This window comes from Mastomys coucha, unplaced genomic scaffold (genome assembly GCF_008632895.1).
Source record: "Mastomys coucha isolate ucsf_1 unplaced genomic scaffold, UCSF_Mcou_1 pScaffold22, whole genome shotgun sequence".
Lineage (NCBI taxonomy): Eukaryota > Metazoa > Chordata > Mammalia > Rodentia > Muridae > Mastomys > Mastomys coucha.
The window spans coordinates 55,782,900-55,795,600 of record NW_022196905.1 but is presented as its reverse complement, the minus strand read 5'-3'; the positions used below and the strand labels follow the sequence as shown (position 1 = coordinate 55,795,600).

Below are 12,701 nucleotides of genomic sequence, written 5' to 3'. Positions count from 1 at the left end.
TGTTGATTTTATTGGAGTACAGAGGACGTGTAGTCAGGAGTAGGAAGGCTTTCTTTTCTTGTAGTTGTGTTGGTATGGTTTTTTTGGTACCCCCACTTAAGGAGGGATTTCTGCTATGTGTTCAAGCAGACTGGTTTTCTCTCCATCATCTCAGAGCCCCTCAGCCTTGCTCAGCAGGGAGCGTGTTTGTCATTTCTGATAGTCATGCAACAAAAATCGTTATTAAAAGTTTATATTTGTGTGATTTCCTAGAAGTCATTTAACTGAACACCACTCTTTAAAGCATATTCCAGTTGTATATCTCCTCAGACACTTCGGTCATTTGCACTCAGGCGATCGATTTCATCCTGCCACAACATTCCACCATTTGGGAGTTGTTTCTTTTTTTCTTTTTTGTTTTTTTTTTTCTTGGATATTTTATTTATTTACATTTCAAACGTTATCCCATTTCCTGGTTTTGCCTCCAGATACCCCCTATCCCATCTCCCCTTCCTCTGCTTCTACGAGGGTGCTCCCTCCCCCACCCACCCACTTCTGCCTCCCCACCCTGGCATTCCCCTACACTGGGGCATGGAGGTTTTACAGGACCAAGAGCCTCTCTTCCAATTGATGCCCAACAAGGCCATCCTCTGATATATATGTGGCTGGAATCATGGATCGCTCCATGTGTATTCTTTGGTTGGTGGTTTAGTCCCTGGGAGCTGAGGGGGGCGGGGGAGAGGCATGGTCTGGTTGTTTCTTAAAAGGGCACAGTTTGTACCTGGGACCTTCTGAAAAGAAAGCCGCTTACTGATCACAGCTAATGCTCTGGCCAGCTGTGCAGTGTAGCAGTTGTGTGAATCGAATGTTTGAATCATGAATGTCTCCATGTGCCTCTAAGTGTGTGGTTGGGCATCAGGAGGTGATAGGCAGAAGTGAAGGTCTCCATGTGCCCCTAAGTGTGTGGGTGGGCATCAGGAGGTGATAGGCAGAAGTGCCATTTTCTGTTTTTCTTCCATGTTCCTCAGCATGGCCCAATGATGCCTCCCTGAGGATTTCCTCATTGTATTACAGAAACACTGCTATTCACAAGGCCCTGGTATCAGAGGCCCTGCTAAGAAATCTAACTACTCACCCCAATTCCCACTCAGGGTGGGCAAAATTGCCCTGTGGTTGTTTCATCATCTGAAAGTGGCAGATAAATGACAGATTTGACCTAGATATCTGTGTGGTGAAACTTCAAAGGGTGCCTTAAAATTTCACACTTCAGAAAACAGGCAGTTTTGAGCCTGCTATCCATCTTTGTTTTGTTTTTTTGTTTTGTTTTGTTTTTACTCTGTATTGTCTTTATATTGTTGTTACATGAAAAATATACACTCAACCCTACAGTGCTGAAAAAAAAATCACATTTTACCTGAGATCTCATAATAGATTATAAATGAATTGTTTGGTACCCTCTGGCTTCCTGGGGTCGACCTGACACAGTATTTGGTTTGCAAAATACTTTTGATCATTTCTTTGTTTTCGACATGTCTCTATGAGAAGTTATTATCTGTTGACTATTGTATCATTGTTATTTATAGGCATGTAGTTTTTTTTTTAAATGAACTGCTGGCTAATATCTTCTTCCTTTTCTTTCATTCTTTTTTTCCTATTTTTTTTTCAGTGTTGTTTAGATTTTCTTCACTGACAAAGGGGTTAGAGGTAGCACAGAACGAACTGCTAATTATCTCATTAGGGAGCTTTTTTCCTAAGCCATTATAATTCTTAGGAAATTAAGGTTTTGTAAAAGAACACCTGGGTAACAATTGTAAATGATTTTAGACATTTAACAACTCCCACTGTTTGGTGTCAGCCATGGCATATGTATAACAAACATATTCATAAGCTGTTTCTAAGAATGCCCTGCTCCTTCCACCTCTGTAGCTGGCCTGACAGTGGGGCGATGTTCTCTTCTTCCCAGGCTCTACAGTGTCTAGTGGTCCAGATTTGCCCTCATATTGCTGTTTTAACTTACTTTGATTTCCAGAGTTCCCTTCCATAAACCAGTGCTGTTATACATTTCTATGTAATGATGTTTGGTAAGCCAATCCTGTTATGCATTTCTTTTTAATAACCCCCATGATCATTTGGCTGCATACACTAGGCAACTTGAGGATCATTCATTTCCCTTCCATGTTTTCACTCTTTGTGTTTTCTTTCTCGTCTTCTGTTTGAACCTCTTTAGCTATTTAATCCATTGAAGCTGTTTGTAGCTGTTGAAACCTACATGAGGACCTGCAGGATGGCTCACTGGGTAAAGGTGATTGCCCCAAAGTGTGAGTTCAATTCCTGGGACCCACACAATAGAAGGATAGAATCAACTCCAGCAAGTTTTGCTCTGACCTGCACATAAATGCCCATACACATACACCTAAATAAATACATAATAAATAGATAGATAGATGAATAAATTTACATTCAAAACCATGTGTAAATTTCAACCCTTTTTGGTGTTCTCCTCCATAAACCTTTGCTTTGTTTTCTTCTGCTGGATGACTATTGATCTATAATCTGTCAGGGACTCTACCAGGAAAACAAGTTGACAGGACAAAGGCAATTTAGGAGAGTTTTGTAATAAATGCAGCATTATAAATTATGAAGGTGTGTTGTAATATTTAGGTGTAGTAGAAGTGATAAAAGAAATTCTAAAAATATTAAAAATGAGCTGTCATGATTTGGTATAATTGTGACTAGACATGGGATTCAATCATTCAAAAATATTTCTGTAGCAACGAGTATAAGACAGTTGGTAAGGGAAATAGTTGAATGATTTAAGTCTATACTGAAAGACGTCATTAATAAGATTATCACATGTCGTGATCATTTTGATTATTATCTAAACTTCAATGTATGTTTATTATAAAGCAAATATACACATCACTTCAATGTATGTTTATTATAAAGCAAGTATACATATCACTGTTAAACTGGAGTAGTTGCACTGACGAGTGTCACTGCGTTAGGAACGGCAGGACCTGAAAGAATGGAACCAATAAATGAAGCAGACTAAAGTCTTTGGCAACTACCATTCAGAGCCTCAGACAGTTTCTACTCCGAGAGTTAAGAGAGATCAGATGAGTACAATTCTATGACTTCAAGCTGTGTAAAACTGCCAGGACAAGCTCAACATTGCAATAACATGTTTTCCCATAGAGGCATATAAAAAATAGTTGAAATAATCAAATAACAATAACGATCAATAATGAATAATTGGAAGTAAAATAACTCCTGTCCACTACACCTAGGAATAGCACAAAACCGCATTCCAAGAGCAAGTCTATGTCTTGAACAGACTGAGGTCACGAGATTCTTGTCCTCTTTTCTTGGAGTATTCTCCCAAGTACTCAGAATTCTTGTCACATGACTCCACAGTAAGGATGAAGGTTCTGAGCAGAAACAAGTTGTTCAGTGGAGTGTATTTACACTGATCTATGAAGGACTCATTTTAAATGTGAATACCATTCAGAGTTGAGTATGGATGGAAAGCCATTGACTTTCCTGAGTCACACGTGAATGCCATATTCATTGTTGGCTACACGAGAAGATCTAGGAACTGAAGCATACACGCTGTATGTATTTAGAATGTTGTTAGGGTGTGAATAGGACTTTGACATATACATCAATACAAGGAAGCGATGTTAAAAAAGAAGAGTGAAGGGGAAGTTGTTACGAAAACTAAAGAAGATACTTGGCTCATCAGGTGCAGGTTGGCAAGCAGAGAGGATATATCCTTCCTGAAGAACACAGTGTTGCTGATCTCATCTGTCTGTGAGGGCAGAAGGGTCTTGAGAGAGGAGTGCTCTCAATATAGTACATTCTTTTCCTGAACTGTCTTGAGTATGAGTATCTGCGTTCCCACATAACTGGAGTTTCTAACTTACCTTAGGTTAAAACAATGCTTTTCCACCTCCCTAATACTGTGACCCTTTTAGAGACTTCTTCAAGATGTGGAGACTTTCAACCATAAAATTATTTCTGTTGCTACTTCATAACTGTAATTTTGCTACTGCTATGGATCCTAGTGTAAATAGTTTTGGAGACATGGGTTTCCCCTAGGATCCATGTAAATAGTTTTGGAGACATGGGTTCCCACAGGTTGAGAACCACTGGTTTGGATTTTGTGTTTGTGAGACAAAATATCTCTACTTAAACTTACTACCACCTTCTAAAATATTGTTACCAGCCAGGTCCCACTTTCTTCATACTTGACCTCGGAAGGGGACTTAAGTATTCAAACTATAAAATGTAGCTACTGCCATGGGAGAGAATGGAAGAAAAACCATAAAGGGCCTACATAAACTCTTTTGATAGCCATACCTTCTGATGTGAGAATGGTCTTACAGCCTCATCTTTCTTGACAACTCTGTGTTCTTTATTATTTACTGTATTTTTTTCTAGAGGGGGAATCTATTTCTCATTACTCCATTTCTGTTCTTTTTTTTTTTCCTTTCAGTCTGTCTCATCCAAATTCTGTCTGCCCACTTAGCAATTTAGGAAACGTTAAGTTTTCTAAAAGTCAGGCTGAGATTTCCCCATGTTTATAAAACACTTCTCTGCCTGTTGAAAGCAATTAAGGGTTTATGTCTTTTGACTTCTGTGTCCCAAAATTTGAATTCACTTAATTTACGGGGTTTCTTAGGTGGATAATGAATCTGAAGTTTCTAACACAGGACACTATTGATATTTCACTCTCAGTAAATCGTTGGTGGTCATTCTACCCAGTAGTTTGGGAATTCTAAGGGAAATAAAGAATGAGAGAAAGTGGTCAGGGTTTTGAAGACCTTGGGAGGCAAATTGTAATATGTGTGTGAATGCTGATTCCCAGCAGCACGTGCACCGTTCTTCACTTGCTGTTACTGTTGGCCAGAGGCGTCGTCTTACACTGTAGCACAGGCTAGCCTCTAGCCCAGGACCATCCTTTCATGTCAGCCTCCCAAAGTTTTGAAATGAAAGTATGAACTACCGTGCCTGGGTTTTTCTTACCCATCATTCATTAGAGAATAAAAAACACATGATTCAGTATGAGATCAAAGTCGTCATCGTCGGAGCACTGGGGACACGGTTGATTAATGAAATCTGACAGGCTGCTTAGGTAGGTGTTGTTCTCTGTATGATGCAGCATATTGGTATTTTGAGATGGTTCCGTGACAGTTCCTGTTGTGACCAGCAGATGCCTGCAAACACCATCGAATCATTGTGACCAGACCAATTTAGAGAATACAATTCTGGGTTTAGGATGTGTATATTGCTGGTCTCTCCGTGTTGTTTGTGTTTGGTGCTTTGCCTTTTAAATCTAGAAAATTGAAAATATCATTTTCTTTTAAAAGCACAGGACATTTCATAATTTTTTTGCAGTATTGAAAATCAGTGTGTTTATTTGTCACTTTAAAATTTTACATAGGAATCATGGAAGGAAAACTGTTGTGAATACTGAGCCTTTTTTATTTTATAACATGTTCAGAATTTCATACTTATCTGTCTTCATCTCTTCTCTAACTACTACAGGAGATGTACTCAAAAGGAATAATTCCCCTCACTGCGATATCCACAGTACGGGCTCAAGGTGACAACAAATTTGAAATTGTTACAACACAAAGGACTTTTGTTTTTAGAGTAGAAAAAGAAGGTAAGATTATTTTCCATCCCTCTTTCTCTCTTTTCCTCCCTCCTCCATTGCTCTTGCAAGAATCTAGCTATGTTACTCAGGCTGACACAGAACTGTGTTCAGTCCACACTGACCTTGAACTCTGAATCCTCTGCCCTCATTTCTACAAGCTCTGAGCACTCAGGCATGCAGCAACATACATGTGTCTCAGATCATTTCATTATCACTGTAAACATAACTTAGAGCCCTTTGTTTCTCACAAAGCAGGTTAATAAAACAGGTGAAGAAAAACAGCCACTTTTAACTCTATTGCTTTCAAATAAATTTATAATTTTAAAAAGTTTTTTGAATGCATAGTATTAAAACCTATATTGACAAGTTGTTCTTTGTGTGGTTATTGTTATATACAAAAATCATTTAGTATGGAGCTATTAAGTATAGGACATTTGTTTAAGCTACAGCTATATAACAATAAAAAGTGGACAAAAATATCCTCTCACAGAGACCATTTCAGTGTGTGATTTTGACAGTGCAAAGTAGGTATTTAATACTGCAAAGCAAATGTCCTAATTATAAACAAGTTGATTGTAGGGAAACACAAAGAAGGAAGTTCTTAGCCAAATACACTGGCACAGTAATGGATGGGTTCCAGACCCGTGCTGGCTCTGCTCACCGTATTATTTTCATGGGCATCATCAGCCCTGGAGCTCCTGACTCAAAGGTGACGTGTCGGGGAGAGAGGAATGCTCGCTGCTGAGAAGGATAACTCCAGTTTATCCCAGGGAACCATTCCGTGGACGGAGACAGTTCACTCCTGCAAGTCCTCTTCAGGCTTACCTATGCTCAAGGCACATGCATATTCCCACTCCCGAGCACATAGATGTGCATGTGTACATACAGACATACATACATACACACACAGACAAATGTGGACACAACAGTAGAAATGTGACTTGTGCTTTGCCCTGAGTCTAAGTGTACAGAAGAATATTTTCTGAGGTTGGTGAGTACAGGAGGGAAAAGTAATAGGGAATGAATATTCTGTATCATACTTTTGGTTGATCCTCATGATGTGGATGGCCGTGAACCCAGCTAGCTTTAGATAACACAGGTGAGGCTACATCCTGATTAAATGCTGAGAGATCTACTTGTATCAGGAACTGTGTTGGTGTGGATTTATCACTAACCTGATTTTTAGCAAAGTGAGATCCCCGTATGCTCTATTTCAGTAATGCATGCATGAGGAAATTACTGAATATTGTGTATATGCCAGGCATTTTGTCAAATTCAGCATCTTAACAACCTTGTAGTGCACCCTGCATGATTATTTTTCTGCTTTAAACATGAAAGCATCTACCAGCAGATGGAGACTATCCTGCTAACACTGTGCAGCAGCATTGCCCTTTAGACTACTCCAATCCCAGGACATGTGTTAACATACGGCATCAAGAAAGTGTTCAATAAATATATATTTCTAGAAAGTTCCCGCTATTGCTAAAGGTAATTTTACTGTCTAGTTTTGTGTGTCAACTTGACACAGGCTGGAGTTATCACAGAGAAGGGAGTTTCAGTTGGGGAAGTGCCTCCATGAGATCCAGCTGTGGGGCATTTCCTCAATTAGTGATCAAGGGGGTAGGGCCCCTTGTGGGTGGTGCCATCCCCGGGCTGGAAGTCTTGGGTTCTATAAGAGAGCAGGCTGAGCAAGCCAGGGGAAGAAAGCCAGTAATAAACATCTCTCCATGGCCTCTGTGTCAGCCCCTGCTTCCTGACCTACTTGAGTTCCAGTCCTGACTTCCTTTGATGATGAACAGCCATGTGGAAGTAAGCCAAATAAACCCTTTCGTCCCCAACTTGCTTCTTGGTCATGATGTTGTGCAGGAATAGAAACCCTGACTAAGACAGTAATCAATAGTGAGTGTGTCCAGCTGCCTGTCAGGGAGCAGTGTTTTTCAGACTTTGATTACTGATGATTTATGAGATCAAACTAGAAGCTTATCTTGCTGCTGAAAACATAAACACCACACTAAGCCCCCAAAACATAGCATAAAAATATCGAATAGCAATACTTGTAGGACGTACTATATTGTATCAGAAATCGGTGTTGATCTTGTATATGGATAATGTAGAAAACATCTCATATTTCTATATTTTTAATTTTAATTACATTTTTAACTAAAAACGATGCTTCCTCCCCTCTTTTCCTTTGTCCAGCCCCTCCCAAGTGACTGCCCTCAAACTCCTTTCATGTTCTACCTTTAAGCTCAAGAAAACCTGTTCTTCCCTAGTTATTGTTTTACACACACACACACACACACACACACACACACACACACACATTTATAAATATGTAAATAGAACCTGCTGAGTCAGTTTTTGTTTGTCTGTATTTGGTTTCAGGGATCATCAATTTCTATTGGTTAACCAGTTGGGGTGCTCATCCCTGGAAGAGGCTAACTTTCTCTGTCAGTACTCTGCAGTTGCCTGTAGCTACTATCCATTGCTGTGACCCTGTGAAAATTTTCTCCCTTTCTTGTAACACATCTGTTGCTATTGCCGTTGTTCAGATGTTGTTTCTGCAAACATTTCTGGGAGAGACACTGTCACAGCTGCAGACTTCCTGGTATTCTGGCTCTTCACATTTTTCCTCCCCACCCCCCTCATCTACCTGGTGGCCTGAACCGTGGATGCAGGAGCTGTGCTGTAGATGTGACTGGGCTCCCATCCTCCTTTGATGTCTGTATTGTGTCTAGGCGAGGTTTCCTGCTATTGTCTCCATTTACTTTGAAGAGAAGCTTCCTTGACATGGGGTGGTAGCTCAGCTTCCAGATGAGTATAAGGATAAAATTTAGAGTGTAGTAAGGAATTATGCTAGTCTAGCAAAGTGGCTACAGTAGATTATCTTCTTAAACCCATGACCTCACTAGTGGCTACCTTTCTTGTACCAGACATTGTTCCCTCCTGTTGAGTGGACTTTAAGTCTAATTAGGCTGCTACCTGGTTACCATCAGCATGTGAGTGCCCTTTACTGTGCCTTATGGGCATCTTCCATTTTCCTCATTGCTCTGGTTCACGGATGTCGCAGCTGATTGTTAATCTATTCCTTCCCTTGGACGCTTTCGTAGTATTTTCTGGTACTATGGAAGCCATGCTGTAGGACTGTAACTCCCAAAAGCCACCCAGAGCATGGCTGTTACCTTTGGTTACCTCCTGGAGGTTGAAGATAACACACACTTAGGACACAAGAATCAGATTATTCGAGTTCACTTGGTATTTACAAGAAAACAACCCTGACACAGAGATCACTAACCTGGCCTACAGCCACCCTCATTCCTTTATAAATCGCCCCATAGATCCTCAACAGCCTCTACGATGGAGTGTTTTGTAGAGCATTATGTCTGAGTAGCCACTTCTGTAAATCAAACCTAAAATACCATTGCAGTTTAGCATTTTTCACATTCAAAATGTCTAATGTTTTGATTAGGCTTGGTTACACGGATAAAAATATTGCTGTTTTCTTAATTAAATGTTCATTACGTTAAAACTGTATTGCGTTGAAAATAGTCTTCCTCAGAGAGAAATATCACATTGACTCCTTGGTCTGGGATAAGATAGGTGTGGAGTTCATGGCACTATGGTCTCCTGTCATCTATTCATAGCTACACATATGACACTTTCCAGACAGGTGATGCTATGGGGACCCACCCCTCAGGGCTAGAGCAGAGATGAATAATTCTGATGGGGTTCCTGTCCAGCACTGTTCTCACATCTTGGCTGTCATTTGAAGGTGGTGTGTCTGTCCGTCTGAGCGCATTGCAGACACTGGATTGCAGGCTGGCCAGCCACTCAGCTACAGGCATCAGACAGTTCCCTCCCCACACCCCCGAGGCAGTTCTGACTCTCATACCTGGGAGGCTTTTAAATTTCAAACAGTTTATTAGGCCTGGCACAAGAAGCAGAGTTATAAAAACAACATGGCCAGAAGCAGGAAATTGTGAAATGTTTTCTGACTCTCCAGTCTTTCACCCTCCTTATTCTCATTAAAGGTGACTCTGCTTTGTTGAAACTCCATACTGTTCTGGAAGTCTCTTAAAGATGTTTTAGGACTATGCTAGGATTCCAAATTCCTTTAAAATACTAAATTACAAATAATGTCTTTTGAACAAAGGAATGTAGAAATCTTTCTCTACTTTTCACTAGCTTGGTGGTAAAGAACTTACTGCGCAAGGATGAGAACCTGCATTCCATCCCAGAGTGCACATAAAGCCAGGGATAGAAGCAAGTTTGTGATTCCAGTGCTGCTTGGCAAAATATGAAGCAGCTAAAGGATAATCTGGACATTGACCGGCAAGTTATTCTAACAGCCTGTCACAAACAATGCAAAAGGCCCCCACTGACACCACAGGGTGTACTCTGACCTCTACACTCAGGTCATAGCAGCCATTTGTGTACACACACACACACACACACACACACACACAATAAAGTACTGACTGATACTCAGTACTACTCATACATTTGCCCAGTTTCAAACTCTATATGTGTCTGTAAACTTTTCTGAAATTTGAATTCAATTCTAATTGCTATTCTGAAACAATTAGTGGCTTCTTTAGCTTCGTGTGTTTTCTCTTGCAAATGAATCAGAATAAACTGATATGTGTGTGTGTGTGTGTGTGTGTACATGTATAAAATTCTCTTTACTCCCACTCCCCACTTCTCATTTCCTCCTCCAAAAGGTTCCCTTCTCACATTCATGTCTTTTTGTGTGTGCTGATTTATGACACACTGATTTTCACCAGCTTCATCTGTGTTTTAGGACCAGGTTAGGATTCCAAATTCTAGTGTGGGTATAGAAGTATTTATTGGAGCCTGATGGCCTAACAGTTTGGTGCACAACTGAAGATGACTGTCCCTCACCCAGAATCCAAGTTTTAAAAAATTCCGCAGTCAGGCATAGGCTCCATGAGGCTTTTCTGTATGTATGATTGTCATTTGATATTCCAGTCTTGTCAAGATCAGTAACAGTAACTGTAATGGAGTCACCTTTGCAATGACTATCCTGTGCTGAAGGATACTCACTGTCCGGCATTGTACCTCCGAGTGGTGGGGGAATAAAGGGGTGGGAAGGGCCCAAGTCCTGCCAGAGCTCAGGTACTCTGGCTGGGCGGGAGACTGCCCAAGCTCTCCACACCTCTGGGTGGGCATCTGGCTGTGGGAAGCCACTACCTTAGTCAGAGGGAGTGGGGGGTGGGAGGGGGCTGGGGGTGGTGAGGGAGCAGCCCTGTGGGTTCTCAATCTCAGACATCCCAGATGCTGCTTGCTGCTGGCTGCTGGATACCATGGGAGAGCTGAGAACAAGGTGGGGGCCCCAGGGTGAGTCCTTGGTCCGGAAACACTGGGAGACTTTCCTGTGGGAGATTTAGACAAGGCTCTTTAGGGGAAGGCTTAATCTATTGCTCCAGCACAGCAAGTCTAGATGAAAGGAGGTAGTCCATGGTCTTAAGGCATTTACTGTAGAAAAGAGAGAGAGAGAAGATAGAAAAGTTAAGAGGCTGGCCCTGGCCAAGTGGAGAGAGGGGAAGGGGGAGAAGGAGGGTGAGAGGTGAGAGTAAGAGCAAGAAGTTAAGAGTAAGAGAGAGGAGGGGGCAAACAGCTCCTTTTATAGTGGGCTAGGGCATACCTGGTGACAGTCAGGTGACTGTGGGGGTGGAGTCTAGCCAGAATACTGGGAGCCTGGGGCATTGTCTAGCCACAGGATAATGGAGTTGGAGGGCTCCTGGTCAACGTCTATATCTGGGGGCATAGCTTTACTGTTCCGTCCCTTGTAGAATTCTCTACTGGGTCTCCAGAGTAAGCCTCGCTCCACCAAGAACACAGACTGCCTTTCATGGTTCAACACTGAATATAGCATTTCAAGCCCCCCCCCCCACACACTCACACACATTTGCCTCTTACATGCTTCCTTAATGCTTTTCTGAAATTTTCTCGGAGACTTATCAAATTGAGGGTCACCTATATTAGGGAATGCATGTCTGGGACTGTAAACCTGGTCCAAACCCCACGGCTGGGAAGGTAGATCCTCACTACTGTGTGGTACAGTTAAATAGTCTTGGCATAAAACAATAGTCTAAATTTTTATATTTATATCCATAGACTCTATTCTTTGCAGTGTGCTGTAGTGAATGTGGAGACACAGGACTGCTCCTAGTGTTTAAAGTAAATGAGAGATGAGTGCTCAGCCCCAAACAGGACATTCAGTCCTTAGTCTTTGCTTACTACCCATTATTCTTGGAGGCCTCAGGAGCTAAGTGATCCTAGGGATCGATCAGTTTATAGTAGTACTGCGCTAATATGTATGCTTAAAACAAGCAGTTGACAATTTCAAATTAATTACTGAGAGATTGAGATAATATGCTAGCTGTTATCTAAGAACTGCAAAGCTTTGGTCTACTTTTTTATGTTATAGTTACATTTGAAACATTTATGAGTATCCAGCAAAGCAACCATTCTTTAGATTACTTGGCAGAAATATCTTGTATGACACCAACATTCACAAGTGATAACCACAGTAAGGTGGAAACTCTTGCCCAAAATAGAGCAGGCTGGACCTGTTGCTGATGATGTCACACTGTGGAGGAGTGGTTGCTTACTGACATTAACTCGAGATTCCAGAATGCTTTCAGATATATAGTAGCTTTGGGGTGTTTTGGAATATACTTCATCCAGATATGTGAGAAAACCCATTTGTGGGGATTATCCAATGCCTGGAAAATAAATATTGACTTTGATTATTGAGCTCTTTTTAGTACATTAAATGTTGAGTAGGAATAGTGATAATTTAGATATTACAACTTATTGTGAAGTAATCTTCCAATTAAATTTGAGTACATCTTATATGAAGACATGTTGTAATCCACAATAAAGTTCCTGTGGGTAGGCTTGTAATTGAAGCTGGTCGTAATCTCAACATTTGTCCCTGTGACTCTTTTTTTTTTTATTAGATATTTTCTTATTTACAATATCTACTTTCCCAGGTTCCTCTCCCAAAAAAAAAAGAGAGAGAGAGAATGAGAGAGAG

The 12,701-nt window shown here is 40.9% G+C and overlaps 1 protein-coding gene across 3 annotated transcripts in view; it reads left to right on the top strand.

Annotated features, from left to right (window-relative positions):
* Arap2 (ArfGAP with RhoGAP domain, ankyrin repeat and PH domain 2) overlaps positions 1-12,701 on the top strand; it is a 171,843-nt gene that overhangs the window by 59,433 nt on the left and 99,709 nt on the right. For all 3 annotated transcript variants that reach the window (XM_031342369.1, XM_031342371.1, XM_031342370.1), the window contains one exon: positions 5,527-5,647. In XM_031342369.1, the coding sequence (XP_031198229.1) occupies positions 5,527-5,647 (121 nt within the window). The remainder of the gene's footprint in view (positions 1-5,526; positions 5,648-12,701) is intronic.